General features: G+C 36.9%; 2 protein-coding genes across 2 annotated transcripts; one reads left to right on the top strand and one right to left on the bottom strand.

Annotated features, from left to right (window-relative positions):
• Nucleotides 1-1,061: 1,061 nt before the first annotated feature.
• LOC122827906 lies at nucleotides 1,062-14,289 on the bottom strand. Its single transcript, XM_044111004.1, has 5 exons — nucleotides 14,031-14,289; nucleotides 12,235-13,035; nucleotides 10,697-11,528; nucleotides 6,620-6,813; nucleotides 1,062-4,576 (listed from the first exon to the last, which is right to left on the bottom strand). Exons 1-5 carry the CDS (start codon nucleotides 14,200-14,202, stop codon nucleotides 1,062-1,064), a joined length of 5,514 nt encoding a protein of 1,837 aa, XP_043966939.1. The 5' UTR covers nucleotides 14,203-14,289.
• A 1,565-nt stretch (nucleotides 14,290-15,854) lies between these two features.
• Nucleotides 15,855-24,516, top strand: naaladl1 (N-acetylated alpha-linked acidic dipeptidase like 1). Its single transcript, XM_044111097.1, has 19 exons — nucleotides 15,855-16,193; nucleotides 16,429-16,601; nucleotides 16,730-16,851; nucleotides 18,188-18,307; nucleotides 19,168-19,360; nucleotides 19,519-19,612; nucleotides 19,698-19,802; nucleotides 20,309-20,394; nucleotides 20,485-20,604; nucleotides 20,691-20,776; nucleotides 21,115-21,178; nucleotides 21,501-21,568; nucleotides 21,683-21,774; nucleotides 21,992-22,085; nucleotides 22,811-22,892; nucleotides 23,056-23,229; nucleotides 23,440-23,527; nucleotides 23,620-23,712; nucleotides 23,970-24,516. Exons 1-19 carry the CDS (start codon nucleotides 16,000-16,002, stop codon nucleotides 24,145-24,147), a joined length of 2,226 nt encoding a protein of 741 aa, XP_043967032.1. The 5' UTR covers nucleotides 15,855-15,999; the 3' UTR covers nucleotides 24,148-24,516.
• Nucleotides 24,517-24,570: the final 54 nt, after the last annotated feature.

Below are 24,570 nucleotides of genomic sequence, written 5' to 3'. Positions count from 1 at the left end.
ATGCAAAATGATGATGTGGATTTTTATTTGAACCTTTCACATATAGGTCCTTATACCATCAAGTGAGTCTGAACTAATGAGCTACAACAACATTTAATTTCCCTTTGTGATCAATAAAGTACATTTGAATTTGAATTTATGTCTTAAGAAATACCTAGTACCTCAGGATCTTTAATCCTTATATGTTATTTTACTGTCAGAATATTACAATGGTCCATGCCTTGGCAAAATAGTTCTTAAGTCCTTAGCAAACTGTCAAAAATTAAAGGAAACATCTTTTTAAAAATATACAGCCATTATTACACCAGCACTTGAGATAACAACCCATTACAAACTTTTTTTCTTCCATTTTGCTGTCATTTTCAACTAAAAGCGTTTTCAGTGGCAAAGAATTCTGACATTTTTCAGAAAAACCATAGCTGATGATGTTTGCAATTTTTACATAATTTCTAAACATTTTCCATGTAAAAATGTAAACATTTCTAAACTTAAATTCTCAGAATTCTCAATATCATATGTTAATTTAAAAATTTTAAATTCTAAAAGTTCATTATGAACAAACAGCAGATTTTTTCGACAGGCAGACAGCAGGCTTTAAATATTTAAATATGGAACCTGGAAACAAGAAATAGTAAGAAAGGCAGAAAATAAGGCATAGAACAAGAGAGGAAGATAGGAGGAAAGGAAGGGAGAAAACAAGAGGCACACAAAAGAAAGTAAAAATACATGAAAGGAAAGTTCAAACCATGAAGGAAGCAAATAAATTAAGGATAAAATGAAGGACAGACAGAATAAAGGAATTAAGGGAGGAAGTAGGAAGGACATGAAAAACAAACAATAAAGGAACAAGAAAAGAAAAAATTAAGGAAAGGAAAAAAAAGGAAGAAGATGGAAACAAGGTTTAGACAGTTTTTTTCAAGAGTGTGCACAAAACTTATGTTATACCTGAACTGTTGAATAAATTTAATTCAAAACTAAGCTAAGCTAGCCGCTTGACAACTAGTGACTTGTCTCAAGTTTCCTCACTTGCTATTTAGATACCTTACAATAAATTTAACATGTTATTCAGTGGAGTCTTGTGCTTCACCCGAGTGGATCCGCTTGTGTTTATTAAGTTTTGACCAGGTGGAGAAGTCCTCGCCACAAGTAGTACATTTATAAGGCTTCTCGCCTGTGTGCATCCTCATGTGGCCCTTCAGGTCAGTTCTGTGGCCAAAGTTTCGACCACAAACCGTGCACTTGTATGGCTTCTCGCCCGTGTGTGTCCTGATATGTCTCTTCAAAGTCGTCCTGGTGGCAAACTTCTTCTTGCAGTAGGAACACTTGAAGGGCTTCTCCCCTGTGTGCACCCGCAGGTGGTTTTTGAAGGCGGAAGAGTCCGCAAACTCTTTGCCACACTCTTTGCAGGTGTAGGGCTTTTCCCCCGTGTGAATCCTCATGTGCTTCTTCATATTGACGCACGAGCTGAATGTCTTTTCGCATGTGTTGCAAATGTACGGCTTTTCCCCCGTGTGTACCCGGAGGTGCAGGTCCAGGTTGTAGCGGCGGTTGAAACCGTTTCCGCAGACGTCACATTTGTAAGGCTTCTCTGCAGAGTGGATGACCAAATGCTTGTTCAGGTCCCAGCTCTCTCTAAACATTTTCCCACAAGTGTCACACTTGTAGGTCTTTGCGACTGTGTGAGTCTTCATGTGGAATTTGTAGTTCTTGAAGTTGGACATTACTTTGCCACATCTGTCGCACTTGTAGGGGTTTTCCACCTTCTCCTCTCCTTCACTTGATTCGCTGTCATCACTATTGGACAGAGGTGGGTCGGGATCTTGATTTGATGTTGTGCTTTCTTTGCTGCGTGTGTCATACTTTTTGACTTCTTTGATTCTAGTTGATGTGGAATCTTCGTCTCTATGCATCCTTTTTTGTGGCGACTCAGAACCCTGACCATCTCTTAGCCTCTTGGTCGATGTTGTTTCCGTGCTTTGTGCATCTTCATTGAGAGATTTTCCAACATTAGTTACCTCGTTGTTTTGATTTCTTGACTTATCTTTGGACTTAGAATGTGGGGATGCCTTTTTCCTATCACTTGATGTTTTACTTGGGACTATTTCTGTTTTCTGACCGTGGTCACTCTGTGTCAACTCAATATCTCCAGTAGAAGATGCTTTGTTGCCGCCATGTTCATCATTTTGTGCAGAATTTGAAATTAGGTTTGAAGTTTCTTCCTCCTCTTGAGGGTTTATATTATAATCTGTGCATTGACTGGTGGCAGTCTTTTTACTGAGAGTTTTCCCTGTAGTTGATCTTGCGCTTTCTTGTCTGGGTTTCTTGAGCGATCTTGTTGAAGTCGGTGTTCTCCCATCTTTTGACTTTGTTTTTGATGGCGGATGTGTACTTCCATGCAAAGGCGTCCTCTCTTGTTTATGATTTTTCTTTGAGGTGTATTCAGTTCCATCAGTCGATGTCACAGACTCTTTGATATCATCCTGGCTTGAAGTTTGATCTGTACTTTTGGCTGACGGTGCACTCATATCACGGTTTTCATTCTGTGATGTTTGATCAATATTTTCCATTGCTGTTACTCCTCCTTCTCGAATTTTCTCGCTTGGTGTCAGCTCAGCAGATTTGGTTAATGTTGTGCTCTTATCTAGGTTGCTAGTAGTAAAGACTCCCTTGCCTTGATCTTCTGCCATCGCAGTTGTGGTTCTTGTCTCATTTTGATATTCATCAACTGGTGTTAGCACAATCAGGATGGAAGGTTCTGGCCTCCAACCTTGATTCACCTCAGGTTGAGTTGGCGCAACACTTCTAGTTAAAATTGTATTTTTATCTTGAATCTTACTTGCTTCTAGTTCACAGTTTCTTCCAGCTGTTGAGATGTTATTGTAACCTGTACACATACTTGTAGGTGTGGCCCTATTGCTTGAAGCTAGTGCTGTGAACTCAGTATTACAGTTTTGCGTTAGGCCAGTGCTGCCTATCAACACTGAGCTTTCAACATGATCTTTCCCCAACTGTGTCTGTTCTGTAATGCTGGTTGATGTTTCATTTAAATCATCAAAGCTCATATTTAATGATTGTTCAGGACTCATACTGGAGAGTGCAAAGGTGTTGTCATCAATTTCATTCAAGATGTCTTCATAATTTGCATCTAAAAATGCATCATCAAATGCTTCCTCCGAATTTGTAGCTAATACGAGGCTCCTCTCAGCTGAAGTTGGCACTGCAGGTTCGGTTGGTGATGCCCCTCTATTGTCATGTTGGATTTCGGCTCCACTTGAAGTTTGAGAAAGATGTTGCTCACTCACTGACGGTGTCCCCTCCTTCCATCCAGACTCTACGGCTCTGTTTAAGCTCTTAGACACAAAATTTGAATTTGTTCCACTCTCTTTTTCAGGACCTAATGGCTGTGACTGACCGCTGATGGTATTCGGACAAGAAGCTGGAGTCAGTGTGGAGACCTGGACTTCTTGCAGTTGTGAAAGCTGTGGACGTTCTTGTTGCTGCAAAGGCTGCAGCTGTTCTTGTTGCTGCAAAGGCTGCAGACGTTCTTGCAGTTGCAAAGGCTGCGGACGTTCTTGTTGCTGCAAAGGCTGCGGCCGTTCTTGTTGCTGCAAAGGCTGCGGACGTTCTTGTTGCTGCAAAGGCTGCGGACGTTCTTGTTGCTGCAAAGGCTGCGGACGTTCTTGTTGCTGCAAAGGTTGCGGCCATTCTTGTTGCTGCAAAGGCTGTGGACGTTCTAGCAGTTGCAAAAGCTGCGGCCGTTCTTGTTGCTGCAAAGGCTGCGGCCATTCTTGTTGCTGCAAAGGCTGCGGACATTCTTGTTGCTGCAAAGGCTGCGGACGTTCTTGTTGCTGCAAAGGCTGTGGACGTTCTTGCAGTTGCAAAGGCTGCGGCCGTTCTTGATACTGCAAAGGCTGCGGCCGTTCTTGTTGCTGCAAAGGCTGCGGCCGTTCTTGTTGCTGCAAAGGCTGCGGCCGTTCTTGATGCTGCAAAGACTGTGGCCGTTCTCGATGCTGCAAAGGCTGCGGCCATTCTCGATTCTGCAAAGGCTGTGACCGGTCTCGATGCTGCAAAGGCTGCGGCCGTTCTCGATGCAGCAAAGGCTGCGGCCGGTCTTGATGCTGCAAAGGCTGTGGCCGGTCTTGTTGCTGCAAAGGCTGCAGCCGGTCTTGATGCTGCAAAGGTTGCTGCCGTTCTTGATGCTGCAAAGGCGGCTGCCGCTCTTGATGCTGCAAAGGCTGCTGCCGCTCTTGACGCTGCAAAGGTTGCGGCTGTTCTTGATGCTGCAAAGGCTGCTGCCGTTCTTGATGCTGCAAAGGCTGCGGCCGGTGTGGATGCTGCAAAGGCTGCTGCCGCTCTTGATGCTGCAAAGGTTGCGGCTGTTCTTGATGCTGCAAAGGCTGCTGCCGTTCTTGATGCTGCAAAGGCTGCGGCCGGTGTGGATGCTGCAAAGGCTGTGGTCTTTCTTGGCTGATGCTTATTTCCTCATGCTCATCTTTAATCTGCACAGTATCTGGTAAAAATCTGGACACGTCGTAATTATTGCTGTGCTGCTGCTGATGTAGGAGAGCCTTCATCTCTAAAAAGATTTGAAAAAAAAAAATCACACATAAAAATTAAGAAAGACTATGAATGTTTAATACTTTGAAAAATATACAGTAAAATACTGAAGACTAATTACAACAACAGTAATTCCCTTCAAGCAAAGAATAAAAATCAGTTGTCAATTTAAAACCTTTTACAAAATTGTAAAAGGTTTTAACTAAGCTGTTAATGCTTAGTAGTACTCCTAGCTATCCAAAACTATAGGACACCAAGCTAGCACTTTGTAAAATTAATATTCTAATGACTTCATGATGTTTCCAGCTCTAAAATTAAAGCATCTACTTTTTTCTATAAATATACAGTTTTTTTAAAGAGGCTATGACCTTATCTGTCCTAACAGTGCCTTTATGATGTTTATATTTTACCAACTGGAAATCAGTGAAGGAAAAAGAATGTCATGGTTGAATCGCATAATTAATTATTATTGTTTATTGTAATACTGACTTACTGCTGTCTAAATCCCAAAGTTGTTTTCCCTTACTGAAAATTAACCTATAAAAATTACAAAGTATGATGTGTTGCCATGTATAAAGAAAAATAAATACACAGAAATCTAAAAAAACAAGAAAACATGTTGAAAAATATCACTTATCAAATAGTACTTTCTACCGTGGGAGCATTTATTTTAATAATTGTATTGTTTAAAAGCTCAATTTACATAGAAAAAGTTACGCTATATGTCTAAAAAGATTAATTGTCCATGTGAAATGAGAAAAGATCAACTTTTTACTTTAAGATCTTGCTGTAGGACTCGTGTCAGTAGCAGGTACATGGAAACTGGCTAAAATATTGTCTCATACTGAAAGTACTTCTAAGAAGCTAAACTTTAGATTAGGTTAAACGTTCCCCATCCTGGAAACAAAAGAATTCTACATATAACCAGAGATGTTTATAACTATTAGTGGGTTTGAATGGCTTAGTCAAAGTCCCAACTAAAATCTAATGGACTTGCTTTTTCCAGATGTTTTCCATCTAATCTGAGTTAAAGCTATTTAGAAAAGAACAGTGGACAAAAATGATACAAGAGAAGTATCCAAAACTATATGCATCTCTAACTGTGGTTAAAAAAAATAAATAAATAAAAGGTGGTTGTACAAAGTATCAACTTAGAGGAGGTGAATCCATATGCATGTTGCACTTTTCAGATTTTTATTAACATTTTAAACCCAGATGTTTCTGGGAAATCATCATATACAGTGCAGGAAGAGGGACAAAAGTCTATTAAGGCCACGCTGAACAATTAAAAATATTGCTTTCTCGATTCTACAAATGTTGATGGAATTTTCACAAACTAAAAAATTCAAAATACAATTGAGAACCACATTGCTTTTATTTCACAGTTATTACTTTGTACTAAGTCCTTTCAAGGGATATGAGTATTGATGAAAGGCAGTATATATACGAAAGTAATTTTAAAAAATAAAATACCATTAAAAAAATCTATGCAAATACCACTAATCCATGCTGATTTAGGCCTCTTTCGACTCTAACATTTCGTTAAATATTGTTCGCATCGAACGACAAATTCCTTAAGGTAAATGTAATTGTCATTGATAAAATAATACAATAAAAATAAATATTGACTATTTGTTCGATATATCTACAAAATATTAACATTCCAGTTTCATTAATAAACTGAGTTTGGGGATATAAAGTGCGCAGGAAATTCTCTGCAACATTACTCTATAATTGCAGGAGGATTCATCACCCATCACTTGACTTCCGCATTTAATATGCAATTAGTTATTGCGTCATTTAATGTTAATGTCGAAATTTCTTTACTTTATCAGGAGGCACCACACTAAATATATGTATAATTAGCTAGAATTTTCTCTAAAACTGTTACCAATCCACATGACGTGTCAGACCTGTCAAACGGGTCTAACGAGCAACCGGTGTTAACTAACACACAAAAAATTAACTTAAGAAGAAAACAGACCGAGTACTTATCACGTTAATATCCACTAAATTCCTTACAGTGTAGTTCCTCGCGTTAGTTAAGAAACCGGTGACTAACCTGCCCTCTGCAACTTTATCTCTGGGGAAAACGCCATGTCCAACATCCTGCGCTGCCGAGAGAGCTCTGCTTCATAATCTTCTACTCTCTTCTCAAACGCTCCCAGGATCTCCTGAGCTGCAGCAGTCAGGCGATCGCAGACAAACTTGCGCATACTTTGAACTGGATACATGGTCAAAACGGACATAAATGCACTTCACATAAGAAAAATAATCAGCAACCCGAACGGTTGGTCCAACTTGGTTGAAGTCTACTTGTCGGAACTTTACTTCCGCGTTGGACTTTAGGTGATACAGAAAAAAAACATGTTTGAGCTCGGAGCGCCACCTGCCGTTAAGGAATGGAAGTCATAATACAATGGTTGCCTGCATTTTTCTTGTACACCCCGAAGAAGTTTGTTTTTTAACTGTAATTTTACTTCGAAAATAATTATTTTATTTTAAAAAGACAGCTTAGTTGATATCTATGTAATCGTTGAAGTGTCTCTCAGCCCTAACTGATTAATTGAATAACAATTTTAATGACACAAGTAGCTCTTCGGTAATATATTTATTTTTTAGCTGACTAATCGGGTCCTTTTATGTAAAATCAATAACTGCATTCCTGGGAATGTTTTGTACCAGTAATGTAGCACACTTAATAATAAAAGTCTTATTTCATTCCTTTTTTCAAACTTTAATTACACTGAGTCAATATCTTCCTACACTATGCAGTAAATATTTTTATTTTTGTACACCCTCTCTGAAGAAGCAGCTATTGAACTCATCTCTCAATGTCTAAATTAAGTTCCCTAGAAAATCAATTCTATTCAGTTAATGAGAAGGCAGTCAGAGTGATGTTCACTATCACATAAAAGGACTAATTGCGCTGCTGGGAAATAGTTTTTCTTTTTGCTTCAATTCAACCTCTGTATTTCAGTTTTTGGTAGAATGGGAAAGGCATGTTTTGGCATCACCCCAAACAATAAGTTGGAAAGTAAATTGTGTCTAATGATTAGGGTGGAGACCCGGCTACTCCAAGCTGTAGGTTTTTGCTGTGGTTCTTTCACAATAAGTGTTGGATTTTTCCGCTTCCCTTTCCTCCCTGCTCACTGTGTGGTGAAAAAATATTTTAGTAGCCAGTGGTTGGAAGAATTTGCCTATATGTCATATGTTAAATCAGGGAACCATGAGGTCACAGTAGAGGTTTATATAGAAAACATTATTATCATTGTGTCAAGTTATTTGGCAAACTAGAACTTGGATCTAATGTGTGTTTTTACATTAAAAAAAAAAAGGTTTTTGAGGATGATATACACTTTCTGAGCCAATGATGCCAACACTGACAAAAATGCAGATAAATTTGACATGCATTTGTTTAATTCATGTTTGTTTAAAACCCAACCTATGTTATCTTTAAATTAAATTATTTGAAATAGAACTGTTTCCGAGCAAGGCTAAGCTCTAAATGTTTCAGGATCCTAACAGCATCTCTATTGAACAGTGAGCTACAGTATATGCCTAATGTTTTATTCAGCTCCCGGGAGTCTGACTATGTTGTAGAAACACAGTAAGATGCTGTAAGCCTGAATTTGATCAGTCTAGAAAATCTAACTAGGTCAGGGTCAACAGGGTTTCTTCTCAGATGGCTCTGTATTTAGATTCCTGCCAGATTCCTGTAGCTGAAAAACTGCAGTCTCAAAGCAGGGTAGTGCCACCAATATCTGTCATTGTCCACAAGATGCATTCAAAGTAATGTGCAGTAATGTCAATTTATTCATAAAGCACCTTAAAAACAATATGAGATACACCAAAAGTGCTGTACAACAAATTTACAAGTGTAAAACTGCAGTAGCAACAATTTTTAGTCAATTGTTGCTGGGCATTGGGTGAAATAATACAGGGATGAGAGTAAATTAGTATATTCAATAATTACAAGTTATAAGGTACATGATATAAAAGAAAAGAAAAATTATCTAATCAACCTCAAGTTTTATTCAGGCACTAGCCAGGGTATACTCTCAACACTTTAGTCCATTTGGTTTGTAGTAACATCCAATGATAGTAAGCTATCATTTTAGAAATAATCTGAATGAGAAATACATCACAAATAACACTCAAATGCACAACTTCACCAAAAGCTGCAAACAAAATACTTAAACTAAACATTTGTTGGTGCAAACAAATACTAAGAGTACATGTATTTTTTTAAATAACTCAAGACTTCCACATTTGAAGAGACAAATGTGGAAGTCTGTCTGTTCCACATTATATGAATAGAAATTTGAACAGACACAAAATTATAATCTTAATTTTTCCAGACACAGATAACCACAGTAAGTTTGCTTTATTTGACTTTGAAACCTTTGAACTATAAATATTTCACCTTCCTTGTTCCTCAAACCTCCTGCATTCTCTTTATTTTGGCACATTACAGAAGTCCCACCTCCTTCATTAGTTCAACAAACACTAAAAACACATGAGTCTTGAACTCTGTTTGACACAAGGTCCATACACCTTTATAGGAGACATACAAAGCTGCATGACATACTATTCATGTAAGCTGCATTAACTCAGGAATTCCACATTAGTAATTCCACTTTCCCTCATGAACAGAATGTCACAAACAAAAGTGTTCTGCTTATAAAACAATATAAAAGGTCCTCAAAAACATCATATTGTCATGATTTTATGTATGTTTTACTACAAAATCTTATCACAAACAAGACATAATGTGAGTTTGTGTATTTTGTGCCTTTTAAATAAAAAAAGGATTTGAAACAAGATGCTGAAAAAAAAGTTTCAAATGAATTATAACATATAGATCAAGAAAAACATCCATTCATACAAGCAGGGAAATCTTGAAAGATATTTACACTATCTGGCTCTCAAAAATAAAATTTTCAGTGGTGTTATTTCTGTTTTGTTAGTAGAACTTTCAAAAATCTTTGATGCATTCTAATACATAGTTATGAATCACAGCTGATTATCTTAAACAGTAATTAATTCTACTTCTGGTAGAGATGTGCAAAACTTCAAAAAAAAAAAAAGGAAAATACTTAGCTTCTGCTGCAATGGAAAAATGTCACAGAAAATTTTAGGAAAGTCTAATCATTACCTGGAGTACATTTACAAAGTGGAGAGGGAAAGAATATGACATTCAGAAATAATTATTTTTTTAACTAAATAGTCTGTGGCCCAATTATCAGTTAGTGTGACCACCTCTTTCAATTAGGCCCCATGGAAATACCAACAATGTGTTTAGGTGTAATATTAAGAAAATGCTATTTCTGTGTGACTAACTTAAAAGAACTACATGGAATTTGTTCAACTTTACAGCTAAAGTTTAACATTTATGTTCAAGCTCTATGTAAGATCTAAAATTGTTTTGGAAATTTTGGTCTGAGTGAGTCAAACAGCCTGTTTCAGTTGATCTCCTTACCCAAAACGAGAGATAAGAATGTTTCACTACTGTTCAATTAGTTCCAAAAAGGGTTTAAGGTTAGACACCAGCCCCAAATCAGACATGTTAAGTTGTACCAAGTCCTCCCTTAATATACTTATTTCATACAAGAATAATATGTATATATGCTGTATAAATATAGCTTACACACAATAAAATGCACACACAAGTAGCAAGACAATAAGCGCACTTACCTATGATAATTATAACCATGGCAGCCACATCTCAGTCTATTTCTGTCTTAAGCATACAACACGCTAGTTAAGTTAGAACTAAGAATCAGTATTTTATATCATCAGCGTAGCAATTATGTATCTACTTCGCAGAAGTAGAAATTCTTTCTTTGCAGCAGACTTCAAACTGCAAGCAATGCTAATGCGGTAGCATAATATTTTTTGCAATATTTAAGAATTTAAGATTCAGGCCTACACAAATTATCAAGCAAAAATATAAATAAAAATCAGAGAGAAAGCAGCTAAGGCCCTCAGCATGCAAGCACACAACGAACATCTGCTCTACTACCAACATGGAAGATTTCTATATGCGTGTTGTTGTTTTTTTTACATTTACTTAATATCAAAATGCTCCCACGAGGTTTGCTAAAGCTGTACGTGCTGACCTGTGTGTGTTTAAGACTGAAGTCTCTCCCACATTTCACAGGAGTAGGTCTTCTTGTCCGCATGCATCTTCATGTGAACCAGCAGACTGGATTGACTTTTGAAGCTTTTGCCGCATGTCTTGCAGGAATACGGCCTCTCGCCAGTGTGCGTCCTGACGTGGCCGTCCAGTATGGACTTTTGGTTGAACCTCTTGCCGCACACTTGGCAGGAATACGGCCTCTCGCCCGTGTGGATCCTCTTGTGAACGTTCAGTATGGATTTCTGGTTGAAGCGTTTCCCGCAGATGTCACAAGAAAAAGGCCTCTCGCCCGTGTGGATCCGCTGATGGACCTGCAGGATGGATTTCTGGTTGAACCTCTTGCCGCAGATGTGACAGCAGTAAGGCCTCACGCCCGTGTGGATTCGGTAATGTCTTATCAGTCTGGACTTAAACTGAAACACTTTCCCACACGTATTGCATTTATATTCACACTTTCTATCAACAAAAGAGTTGCATGAAGTTTTGAACAGGATAGGACTGTAGACGTTACAGATTCTTGGATGAGTCTTCTCCAGTTGTTTCCCACCTTTATCATCTGATATGATCTCGACAGACTCTTCCTCTGCTGAGTCCCTATTGAGTGTTTGGGCCACACCGTGATCGTGACCTTCATCATGAGGAACAGTGATCATGAAAGTGTCTGTCTCCTGCTTCAACACAAGCTGCTCCTTGTGGGCCAAGCAAAAGTCTTCCTGCTCCTCTTTGACTTTTGGAAACCCCAACTCCAACGCAGAATGACGGTCATGGTTAAAAAGCTGCTGGTCGGAGAGAAAGTTTTCCTCCTTAAAGAAAACCGGCTGTGGTATATCTGAAAGAAAGAGCAAAAACAATGACGGTTATTAAAATATAATTTGGATTTAAAAATGGTAACAAACTTTATAGATTTGACTATACTGTATCTATACTATTATTTTAAGTGTACCAAGCATATTTTCATTCATGTACTTCTTTGCACTCTGTTTAAAGTTTTAAAGTATTCTTAAGTCTTAGTTCTTCAGCTCATTGTCCTCTATAATAGTTTGATAACTGTGGTAATTTTATTTCTTAGAATTCTCTTCTAATTGTTGTATAATTGCTGTGATTTTTATGCATGTTTGCTTTTAGTCCATACAAATAACTGTCCTACACGCATTTCTACAAAAAGTGCTCTGCAAATGAAGTTTCTTTGATTGATGTTCATTTCTGAATCCTTGAGCTTAACTCTTGGTTCAAATTGAAGCCAAAACTGTTGCATCACACCATAATTTATCAATTAGCTAGAGTCAAAATCAATGGAAATTAATCTATTACAGTCTACTGATAGAGACAATAATTTTATGAATGACTTTAAAAAAAAAAAAGGAGCAGTCGATCCAAGTTGCTCAAGTTCATGTTTCTGAAGAAGCATTTTATAAGACAAAAATCTTGGGTATGACCCATAACTATTTTTAAGTGTTTAAAATATGAAAAATTTAAAACAAGAATCCCACGTGATTTTACAGTCTCCATTTAAACTTTAGGACAAGGAATCTTACCTGAGTGCCATATGACATGAGATTCCAGTTTTGATTTCTGCTTGAACCTTCGGCCGCAGAAATCGCAGGAATACGGCCTTTCGATTGAGTGGATTTTCTTATGAACGTTCAGTATGGACTTCTGGTTGAAGCGCTTCCCGCAGATGTCACAGGAGAACGGCCTCTCGCCCGTGTGAATCCGCTGGTGGACCTTCAGGATCGATGTCTGGTTGAATCGTTTACCACAGGTGTGACAACAATAAGGCTTCACGCCCGTGTGGATGATCTGGTGCCGCATCAGCCTGGATCTATACGGAAACGCTTTGCCACAGTATTCACACACAAACTCGCATATTTTCCCCTTGTGAGTGTAAATAGGAGTCTTGAACGTGATGGGACTATGTTCACTGATTCTGTGATGTCTCCTCTGCAATCTTGTCTCCATGCGTCTTGTTATTACAGAACCGCTATGATTTCCTTCATTCTGGCCTTTGTTCACATCTTGAGAATATCTAGAGACAAGCTGATCATCAGTATTGCATTCTGTTACACCTTTAACAGATACTGTGTCTGTGGACTCCTCATCCACAGGATTTGACAAGACAACATTGTAACCCTCATCACAGGTAATACTTGGAAAAAGAGTTTCAACTTCCTCTTTCAGCTCAACTTCTCCTTCCTCAGGACTGGTGAGGATTTCTTCATTGCTCTCTGGAATCTGCTCTCTGTCTTCTTTTTCCGAAATAGACTTCCTGTTCTGTCCTGTCTTGAGCTGCAGGGCCGTTGGAATGTCGTCCACATTAATGAAATCCTGTGGGAGCTCTGGATAGAAAATGAATACAAAACAGATGATATAAAAAAAAAAAAAAAGAAAAAAAAAACTAAGGATATGCTTATCCCCAAAACACTAATTTGATGATCTATTAATCTTTCAAAAAAATCACAAAACATAGCACATATTTTAAATAATTAAAAAAACACAGAGCTATCAAAAAGTTGAAAAATAGAAATCTAAATTATACAGCATACATTTTTATGCTGATGCCCTTAAATAAAATCTAATGCAGCCTATTGCTTTGTGACTTCAACTAAGCTTATTTACAGAAAACATTTTCTTTTCATGTTTTAGTCTGGCAGGTTTTTGTTAATTCTCCCTGAATCAATACTTTGAGCCATCTTTTAGCTAGAAGTCTGGAAATGAGATTTCTCCTGATTCTTCTTTGAAAAATAGCTGGTTAGTTTGGACTGACAGCTCCTCAGTTTTTAAATTTTATCTGGCTTTATGTAAAAAAATACAAATAAAAAAATCACCAAAAACTGTCACACACTAATATATTTCAGAGTCTTTAGCTTAGCATGTATTTGCTGAATATCTCGAAACTTCTGATATATCACGATATTTATTTCTATTCTATTCATTTTTATTCAGTAGATTCATTTTCCACCAAGTTTGAAATTTGATTCTACCAATCTTTGTCAAACATTATCATTTAGGATATTTTTCCCTGACCACATTTCTTCCTCAAAGAATGGTTCCTCTTCTTTGGTGTAATATAATAAAATGTAGTTTTCTGCCACCAGCATCTTTGCTTCCTCAAGGCTTGTTGATCAATCTTTGTTTTACGAAGATTTCTAACGTGTTAGTAGATTACACATTCTCAAATTTTACATAAGGACCATAACTGAAGACTAAATGGCAAAGCAGTACTACATACCGACTAGAAACCCCTAAATGAAATCTCTGCGAATTAATCGTAATTTATACGTTACAATTTTTGATTTGCCGTAACCATGCGCTATTGCATTTCAATACAAACCTGTTTTGTGCAACTTAACTTCAGGTTTCCAGGCGATGGTGAGCAGCCTGCGCTGACGGTTGATCTCTTCTTCGTAGTCGGAAATAGTTTTTTCAAACACGCTGAAGATCTCCTGAGCCGCGGCCGTCAATCGCTCGTTAACGAACTGCCTCAAACACTCAACTGAAGACATTGTTGTTTAATTAAAGATGCACCATGTTTTCATGTGATCCGTTAACGAGAATGTTTTTTTTTTTGTTTACTTCCGCCGTGTGTCACACTTTAGCGGTCCGGCTTTGGCAGCAGTAAAGTTCCACATGTTTATCGAATTCTCTTCACCACGCTTTATGAACTATTTTTTCAGTGATTTTTCTCAAAAACATCAAGTTATTTTTGCTTTTTTTTTCCTGCCTGCATTTAACTCTAAGTGACTGAAATCATGTGTAATTCCAAAGCCTAAGTTATGCTAAAAGTTGAGTCATACAAATAATATAGCTCATATGAACTGAATTATGATCGCAATTTCAATAGAGTGGGTGGACTCAAGTTGATTTTTTTACAGAGCAACTGGAAACTACTGTAAGTCCTTCAGAGCAACTGAACATGGTCACCAACCTGAAGGTTAAATAGTGTGATTTTCTTCAATGCTTTAAAGTTTGAGATATGGACAGCTTTTATGAAATAATATTAAATAATGTGTATGCTCCTTTTCCCAGATAACACAAGTTAATAATATAAAATGTAAGCAATTAAATCATATGAAAATAAATTATTAACTACAAAATTAATAAACATATCAATTGAAAAAGTACCTGCCAAAAAAGAATGTATATATTAAAAGAAATCTCTCTTAAACATGAAGTTTAGGCACTTATCAATAGATGTATGGAAAAGTCTTTCTATGGAAGATAGATATCTATATAAATCTATCTATAGATATCAATTCAATAGATGTGAATTGATGGCCGGACATTATTCCAGGGGTTTACCAGAAAGATGGATGTTTGACATTCTCTCTGGTGCTAAAAGGTAAACTGTACTATAGGTACTGGTTAAAATAATGTTTTTTTTATTCTCAAAATTATTCTGGTTTAGGTGCTGATGGCGATTTTTGGATGTGGAGCTCTTCTTGTACATTGATGTCCATTTGTCTTGCAGAATGTTTTGCAAACGTTTTAAGGCCAGCTGTTTTGGGACTGGGCTAATTTTCCCCTATAATGTCTATTATGAGTAAATAGCAAGAAATATAACTCTTGTTATGTAAACAAAAGTTAAATGAAGTTCAGAAGAATTTCAGAAGAAAAAAAACTTGAAAAACGTTGAGCAGTTATCTGTATTTGTTTTTTTCTTTGTTCAATGTTTCTCTTGCCGGGTTATCAGAATGAACTGACTGAACCAGAATATCAAAAGCACATCAGTCTAGGATTGATTGGGTTTATCTATTTGAATCAAGTTAAAAACATTTTCTGTTTTTCATTTTATTGGATGAAAATAAGCAAGTTTCATTATAAATTCACTGGTGTATTTAGCGGTTTTATCCAATCAAATGTTTACTCATCTTAAAGAGAAGAAATTCATTTCATTCTTTAATTTTTTGAAAATTTTAGCAACATTTATTTTTGGCCTTTCCTTTTTGAATGTTATCAAGAGATGATTTTTGCAGGAAACTGATGTAATAGGAATAGATCAAATAGAATAGGAATCAAATGATTACAAAAAAAGGTCAATTGGAACACGATGAAAAGGATGTTGCCCTCCCGTGCAATCATCCAATCACAAGAGAAGGGATAAAGTCCATCCAATTGGCAAACATTAATGAGTAAACTTTACAATGACTGTGCCTTATGAAAGGTGGGACCAGCAGCAACATGCCTGTTGTACTGAGAAATAACGGGTGACAAAACTGGATTTATCAGCTGGGCTCAGAGCCACAAAAACATCACTTTGGGAACTTTTCCAGTAGATCCAAAGACGACTTAAACTGTGGAAGATGTTAAAGGAGGCACTGATTGGGACTCTGTGTGGGGCTGTTGTACTGACTATTGGTATTCTAATCGGTCACTTTGGTATCCAAAAGAACTCTGCACCATCCTGGGTGAATGATGTGGCGAAGGATGTGGACGAGGCCCTCATCCAGCAGTTCTTGTCTGAGGTGGAGACATTTCAACTTCAGGAGAACCTTAGGTAATTTGATTATTTTATTCTGTGAATTACGTTTTGGTGTAATTTCTCTTATATGCCATGACAAAAAGCATTACACAGTAAACAATATACATTAACTGAAAGAAACACTGCAGTCCAAACTGGAAAAAAATGTTGGATACGTTTGGGGGTCAGTCAAGATATTATCACATGTGCTTAGCTTTTTAAGACAAATTTGATCAACTCAGACTTTCCTTATCCACATGTTTCTGTGCAGGGAATTGACAAAAGTGCCTCATATGGCCACATCACCTGGCGATGAAGAGACGGTGGAGTATGTGCTAAAAAAATGGCAAGATCCAGAAACTGGTCTGGATGAAGCCTGGAGACAGGAATATGAGGTTTACCTTTCATTTCCCAATCCCAAAACCCCCAACAAAGTCACTGTTGGTGAGTGAAACAGTGACACAGTGTCCATCCTCTGTGAAAATTTCTCTTGTCTGACTTGTGATTTAGGTTTTATTTGCTACTTTGCAATGTGTTTCACAATACAGATGATTGTAATGTGTTTATTTCAGTAAACTCCTTGGATTCTGTGCTATTTACTGTGAGAGAAAGGGAAGTGAACTACACTGCTGATCAGAATGATCCTCAGGTGGTTCAGCCGTTTGCTGCATACTCTCCGGCAGGACACGCAAAGGTAAAAAGACCTGAAGATTAATGCAATGTGTAATATTTACTACAAATTAAAAGTATTTATTTATTATTTTCATCACCAAAAAATTAAGAATTATCCCTGCAAGTAAAAAAGAAACAGTTCCAAGTAAGCAATGCTGATTAAGACTACTCCGGACATAATGACCATACAAAAATTCAATAAGTAGGCTCATATTCACATTTGTAGTAAAATAATCACTGCAAAAGTAACTTACCAAAATAGTAAAACTTACATGATGTTTATAACTTTGACTGGACACAGATTAAAATCTGACCTCTCATAAACATGAAGATGTCTAACATTTTCTGACTTCATATCGGTATATCTTTTTAAGATTATTTTCAGAACAGAGCATGTCTTTATATGCTCAACATACTGCAGTTATCAGGTAAATGTTGAAAAAATACAAGAGGGATTTTTTTTAATTACTCGACATCTGATTCATTTTTGTTAGTTTATAAGGTTTCAAGTTTATCCTTTAACTTCTTTTACCATCGTTCGTATCATAAACTAGATAAGGACTTTGGATAAAAGCGGCATCTGTCACTGAATCATAAGATCACTGACAACTGCTGGTTATTTAGATTGTCCTTTCAATAAAAAAATATTACATTAAGATTATCCATCCATCCATCCATCCATTTTCTTTACACCCTTCTTCCCTAAATGGGGTCGGGAGGGTTGCTGGTGCCTATCAGCTGTGTCCCGGGCGAGAGGCGGGGTACACCCTGGACAGGTCGCCAGTCTGTCGCAGACATTAAGATTAATGCTTAAAAGTTCTTCCCCCCCCTCAATTTAGTAATGGTATGGGGGGTTTTTCATGCCTTTGTGTTTTGGACTATTTAGACAGAAGATTCTCTAAAGCACATTCACTGATGTGATTGTCTAATTATAAAATGCGTAATTTACATATTCCCAGACAAAAATATGCAAATGGACATAGTTGGTTATGTACCAAGATGGATAAAATCAAAATACATAATTATTGTGGACATGAACTAACCACAACAGTAAACTGTGAAGAAAGCAAAGAGAAAAAAAAGGCTGATGTTGCTTAATTATTTACAGTTTGCCCGTCATACTGTTACAATTGTTGTTTTATTGGAACCACAGACGTATATTTTGCAGCAGATAAGCATCTTCAAGGCCAAAAAGATCTTTTAAATTTCTAGTTACAATTCGTTATAAAGATAAGGAGAATGAGCCAAGAGATTATCTGTAATGTCTCGCAGTACTTAGAGCATTTCCGCAAAACTATCTAGGTCCAACTTGTATGACTGATCGGAACATTTGGCTGATTTATTTTTTATTGCTTTAGGGGCAACTGGTTTTCGCCAATCAGGGAAAACCAAGTGACTTTAAACTTCTAAACGAGACCATTGACCTAAGAGGAACCATCGCAATCACCAGATATGGTGGAGAGGGAAGAGGACAAAAGGTCAGTTTTACTTGTTAGTGGAATTCATTCATTGTTTTTTTGTGTTTTTTTCTTCACATTACGGAGCAATGATGTCCCTATAAAAGTTAGTAGAAATTTGCTTGGCAAGTTTCATCCCCCTTTTAGATTCCCTCATCAGTCCATTAACAAAACACATGGAAAGGTGCTGAAGAAACTGACTTAATCCTCAGTTTATCTATGCAGTAGACTGAACTTTCCATGAAGCATGATGAAAAAAGTATCCCCACGGCATGATACTGCCACTGCCATGTTTCACCGTAGAATATGTTCTTGTTTCCATTGTTTTTGGTGCATTACTAGTTATCAAAAAATATCTGACAATCTGTAATACATAATGTAGGGTAACATAAAAACATGTCAGAACTTATTTTTTTAGTGTTCAGAATGATGTGCAGTGTTAGTTGTTCTCCAAATGTAACATTTCTTGCAGATCAAAGTTTAGTTTCAGTCTTACCTGGCTAGAGCACCTTTTTCTAAATACTGCAGAGTTAAAATTGGACTTCCTATTGTTTTCTTTCAAAAAAGGTCCTCTTGTTGTCATTCTTCAATAGAGGGCAGATTTATTGATTGCGTGACTAGTTAATGTTGTCCCATGGAAGGATTTTCCATTTAGAACTTTGAATCTTTGCAGCTCCTCCAAAGTTACCATTCGTCATTGTTTCTCTAATTAAGCCCACCCAATAAATTATGTTGAAGTTTGTTGTTATGTGACAAAAGTTGGTAAATATTCTAGGGGTATAATTACTTTTTGCCAAACAGTGACTTCTCTGCATAAAAGTATGCAGATAATTTGAACAAAATTCAGTTGCTCACCAGATGTTGTGGTGTGTTTGATGCAGGCTATCAATGCAGCAGCCTACGGTGTTGTTGGGTTGCTGGTGTACACAGACCCTCTGGACATGAATGATGGTCTCATGTCAGACACCAATGAGACATACCCACACTCCTGGTATCTGCCACCCACTGGTGTGGAAAGAGGTTCCTATAGCAGAGACTTTGGAGATTTACTCACACCGTATTTGGCTGCCAAAGGTAAAACTATTTATTATTTATTTATTTTAAGTGGCTTCATTAAAATTAAGATTTGGTTTTGCCATAGAGTCCAACAAACGCTCTACCACAACATAAAAATTTTTAACTCTCATATGCGCTCTCAATAATTATTTTTTATTTTATTTTTTAATCTCCAGTGGACACCTACAGAATCCCACATGAAGATATTGCTGGGATCCCTCCCATTCCAACACAACCAATTGGATTTGAGGATGCAAGCACACTAATTTGGTCTGTGGAAATTCGCTTGTGGAATAGTTAGGGCCCAAATAGAGTCATAATAACATCATAATTTTTTTTATTTTGGTTTTTTCAGTGCATTGGCAGGAAAGGCAGCTCCAAATGACTGGCAGGGAGGATTCAACTGTATCTACAACTTAGGTGGTCCAGGGTTTAAACCCACATCTCCCTTCAACAACAGGTTGTCAGCATTTCCAAAGATACTGAAATGATTAGCAACTCACTACAAAAACAAAAAATATTATAATTATGTTTTGTTCTAATAAATTATAAATTAATTTATCTTGTGCATAACACATAATAATGAGTATTATTGCAGTTTAATAATGTGACGCTTACTTACTAAGTAACCGCATTAAGATAAGGAGATTACAACCAAAGTATGAAGCAGAAAAAACAGATAAAGCTTTTGGGAAATGATTGGAGTGGAAAAAAGAGTTTATCACTGGTTTCACTTGCAACTAAAGTGTCTCTTGGATAATTGGACTGAATGTGAACACCACATACACTTAAACTCAATGAAAAAATTCTCCCAATCTACCAATCAAGCATAAAGTGCCGTGAAACCTCAATTTTCTCTCAAGAAACCCATTAATGATTTGAGCTTTGTGTCGAGGCACAATCCTGCTGGAAGTAGCTATTTTAAGATGAGTAAACTGTTAACATTAATCTGTATCTATGGTACAGTGATGTAAAACTGGACATCTACAATGAAGGAAAGATTGTAAACTCCTCCAATGTGATGGGAGTTATCAGAGGAAGTGTTGAGCCAGGTGAGACTAGCAACTTAACACAAATCAGACTTCTGTCTGATGTTTTCATTGCATATTTTCTTTGTAACCATTTTACAAATATGTCCACAGACAGGTATGTGATCTATGGGAATCACCGGGACAGCTGGGTTCATGGTGCCATCGACCCAAGCAGCGGAACGGCGGTCATGTTGGAAATTACCAGAGTGCTGGGCAGAATGGTCAAACAGGGTGAGAAGAAATATTTAGCAGAGAAGAGAAATGGCCGTCTAATGATTTTGATTGATAACTATAATTTCTGAGCCTCTTTGTGACAGGAAAATGGAGACCAAGGAGGTCCATTATCTTTGGCAGTTGGGGAGCTGAAGAGTTTGGTCTTATTGGGTCTGCTGAGTACACAGAGGTAAAGTCTGTCTCAAAAATAAGTAAAGCAAGAAAAAATAAATTGATTCAGAAATGGATATGGTCTTGACTTTTGTTGATTCTATGTTGCATTGTGTTTTTGTGTTTGATTTGATGTAAAGCACTTTGAAATGCCTTGCTGCTGAAATGTGCTATACAAATAAAGTTTGATTTTGATTTGACTTTCTCAATGGAGTAACAAAAAGTACTTAAATGAGACAAATAAGTCATTACTTTTTCTCTTGTGGTATATTTTAAAGAAAGGAATATAATTTTACATTACTAATTGCATATATGCTCAGTGACATAAAAAGAAATCTTATCTATTTTTTTGTGCAGGAATACTTCACCAAACTCAGTGAGCGTACTGTTGGTTACATAAATGTGGACATTTCTGTTTTTGGTAAGTAGTTGTACTTTTTAGATTGAACTGTTTGAAAATATTATTGCACAACAAAATTAGTGGCATAAGTGCTTGCATATAGTCTTTTATCATTATACACTCACATACAACATTCTAGTGCACCAACGCCTGAAGGATTTAAAAAATTTACTCTTTTGGGGGACTGGCAGAATTTAACTTACCGGTAGTTGTTCTGTTTGAATAGATAAATTTAAACGTGTACCATGTTTTGTCTTTTTTTAGTTCTTATAGGATTCTTGCTGTGAATTGGAGTTTCAGTGAAGTACCAGTCTTGTTCATTCACGTACATTTGTTTCTGCAGCAAATGCCACACTAAGAGCTTCAGCAATGCCATCAATGCAAAGTGTCATCTTCAGAGCTGCAAAACAGGTAAACTTTTCAAACCATCTTTTCAGGTGTTTATTAAAAGTACTCAGATTTGGATCAAACTAATTTGCACTCATATTTAAGAATGTTTGATGTTGAAGTATATCTTGTCTTTAGGTCAGTGCTCCTGGATTTGATTCCACATCTGTGTATGACAACTGGATTCGTTACACTAACAGAACCAGTCCGACCCATGGAATCATCCCAAGGTACAGATTTGAATTATATTAAAACATATAAATGTATCCACTTTTTTTCCTAAACCCTCCATAGGTTCCAGTGGGGTAAAAACACAATCGGTCTCACAAAAGTCTGCTTGCAAATGGAAGAGACAAAGTCAGAAGTTACTGTCCAAAATAACAAAGAAATAACATTTAGGCATACATGTATTAAATGTAAGCTGATTTGTGCTTCTTCTTTCCACAGGGTGGGATATTTGAATGGAGCAGGGAGTGATTATGCTGCCTTTGTCCATTACCTGGGAATTACTTCCATAGATATGTCTTACACATATGACAGGGTCAGAAAAAACATTTTCTTTATATATTATTTCAAGGGTAATGGGGATTTATTTATTTATTTATTGAGTTTTTCAGTTTTTCAGTGAGAAATGCCTCTGCAGAGGGGCAGTAGACAGATGGAGAAATGCTAGAACAAAACTGCAAGAAGAATCCGAATTTCAATAAATTACCAATTTAAAACAAAAATGTGAAAACAACACGTAATGAAAAAAAGTATGTTCACAAGTAACATATGTGCAACTGATTGCTTTCTGATTTAAAAAATGGAAATGTGTCTGTCATAAGACAAAACATATTGAAAGGAGTAAAAAAGTATTTTACTGTTTTTAATTACATTATGTAAACAATGGCATATTGAAAACTACTTATACTTATCACAATAATCAATAGAAAAATCTCAATTGGAACTGTAGCAATACAATTCGCTGATAATTGCTGACATCTTTAACTGGTATTTGGATGATTTACCTTTGGTGAAAAGCTCCTGATCTTTGGGATGGAAGAACTCTTTGCCGTTTGTACAAAAAACAAAATCCTTGAACACGCAACACTATTTGGAAAGTAAGAACACAAAGAGAAAACATAATGACAGCAATAATAAACCTGAAATGGTAAATGGCAGGGATGAGTTTTTGATTCCAGTAAAATGTAATATTTATAAAATATTACAGCCTTATATTTGTCTGTCACCTGCATATTTCAGCATTTGTTCTTCCTTGTACAGAGTAAAACAAACGCTCGGATTTATCCTGCCTATCACACAGCATACGACACTTTCGACTATGCATCGAGGTTTATTGATCCTGGTGAGTCTTGCAATGTCTTTCACTTTAATTCAAAATTATTGTGTTATACCTTTTTTATGATGGTGAAGATGTTCATTCCATTAATTCTACTGTCAGGTTCAATAAATGAGATAAGCTATTACATTTCCTTTTTTTTCAAATCCCAAACTTGCTCCTCTTGTAGGATTTGTTGCTCACCAAGCTGTTGGCAGGACTGCAGGAAACATCCTCATCCGATTGGCTGACAGTCTGTTGTTGCCTTTTAACTGCAAGGACTACGCTGAGAGTCTGGAGGATTACCTGAACACCGCAGTGACCTTATACCAAAAAGACCTTGAAGCTAAAAATATCTCAATGGGTAAGTAAGTAATACAGTAAACAGGGAAATAACCTGCAGGAATATTTAGTTTTCTTCTCATCTGTAAAATGTTCATAATGGCATCAATACCAGATCATTCATTTTGTGCTGCGTAGGAAATATGGATCACATCCTAAAAAAGGCATTCAGGTCATAATAAAGCCAGAAGCACTTTTGCAAATCACTGAAGTAACTTGTGCTTCATTTCAGGACCTCTTAGTCAAGCTGTGGCCAACTTCCGCAAAGAAGCAGAACAGCTGGACAAAGTCATTCAGAGCTCAGACCTGGCAAATGAAACGTAGGGCCATGCTCACATGCAGATGCAGATGTCAGTATGATGCCAAAACCATTTTAGTCTGCATCACTCTCCATCTCTCTCTTTCTTTTCAGCCCGCTAAAGATCAGAAAGATTAATGATCAGCTCATGTTGATGGACAGAGCCTTCTTGAATCCTCTGGCCTTCCCAAATGAATATGGATTCAGGTAAGGCAAATATGTTTCATTTGCATGGTGCCTTGCATTGAACTAGCATTTGGGTGATGCAAATTAAACATCTGTTTCTCTAACAAGTATGTTTCATAAATGCTGCATAATGATAGGTAATAAAGGTGGTTCAGAAGGGTGGTACTGATACCTTTTTACTTCTCATTTTTCATCAAGCATTGTTTTCAGGAGATGCAAAGTTTTATTAACGTCACACTTCTTTGGGATTTTGCACTCATTGTTTCAATATTCTACAGGCATGTAATCTGGGCTTCAAGCAGTTCTGGCAAGCCAACCTTCCCAGGAATAGCAGATTCCTTTGCTCAAGCTAATTCATCACATTTGGCCAGCGACTGGAAAAAAGTGCACTACCACCTGTCAGTAGTGGCCCAAGCCATCGAAGGGGCTGCCGACATGCTGAAAGAAGTTATATAGGTAAAAACTCCTTGTATAAACTGCAATGCTCTGTGGCTGTCTATTTATGAATAAGACTACATTCAAAAATTTTTTAAATCAGTGCAGAAGGGTCATATAGAGACACGTGATGTAACTATTCAAAGTTATGCAAATGAACATGTCATTTTTCCCTTTTAAGTGCTCTTTTTTCAATGCTGTGTATTTCAAGAGTATCCTCTGTCAGCGAGTTGTGCCTTAATCAGTGCTGTTGTGTTTTAGACAAAGGAAGGCTGTCAGCCTCCCTGAAATTCATCAAACGATTAAAGTGACATGAAACATAAACATAACATATTCAGAAGACAAATTAAAGAATTTCTTTGTTTTTAGTAAAGATTCAATTAAACTTGCCACATTTGTTGTATTTGATTTCTCAAGGAGGTAAAGTTTTCATAGTTGCAATTC

Source organism: Gambusia affinis, linkage group LG03, assembly GCF_019740435.1.
Source record: "Gambusia affinis linkage group LG03, SWU_Gaff_1.0, whole genome shotgun sequence".
NCBI classification, from domain to species: Eukaryota; Metazoa; Chordata; class Actinopteri; order Cyprinodontiformes; family Poeciliidae; genus Gambusia; species Gambusia affinis.
Note: the sequence above shows the minus strand (reverse complement) of the source record. Positions and strands in the feature narration are given on the sequence as shown.

Coding starts and splice junctions, on each gene's coding strand:
- naaladl1 (XM_044111097.1), top strand. CDS start 16,000: ATGTTAAAGGAGGCACTGATTGGGACTCTGTGTGGGGCTGTTGTACTG. Junction 21,775..21,991: donor ACCCATGGAATCATCCCAAG/GTACAGATTTGA, acceptor TTCTTTCCACAG/GGTGGGATATTTGAATGGAG. Junction 22,893..23,055: donor ATCGAGGTTTATTGATCCTG/GTGAGTCTTGCA, acceptor CTCCTCTTGTAG/GATTTGTTGCTCACCAAGCT.
- LOC122827906 (XM_044111004.1), bottom strand. CDS start 14,202: ATGTCTTCAGTTGAGTGTTTGAGGCAGTTCGTTAACGAGCGATTGACG. Junction 13,036..14,030: donor AGTTAAGTTGCACAAAACAG/GTTTGTATTGAA, acceptor TTTTCTATCCAG/AGCTCCCACAGGATTTCATT. Junction 4,577..6,619: donor GATAAAGTTGCAGAGGGCAG/GTTAGTCACCGG, acceptor AAATCTTTTTAG/AGATGAAGGCTCTCCTACAT.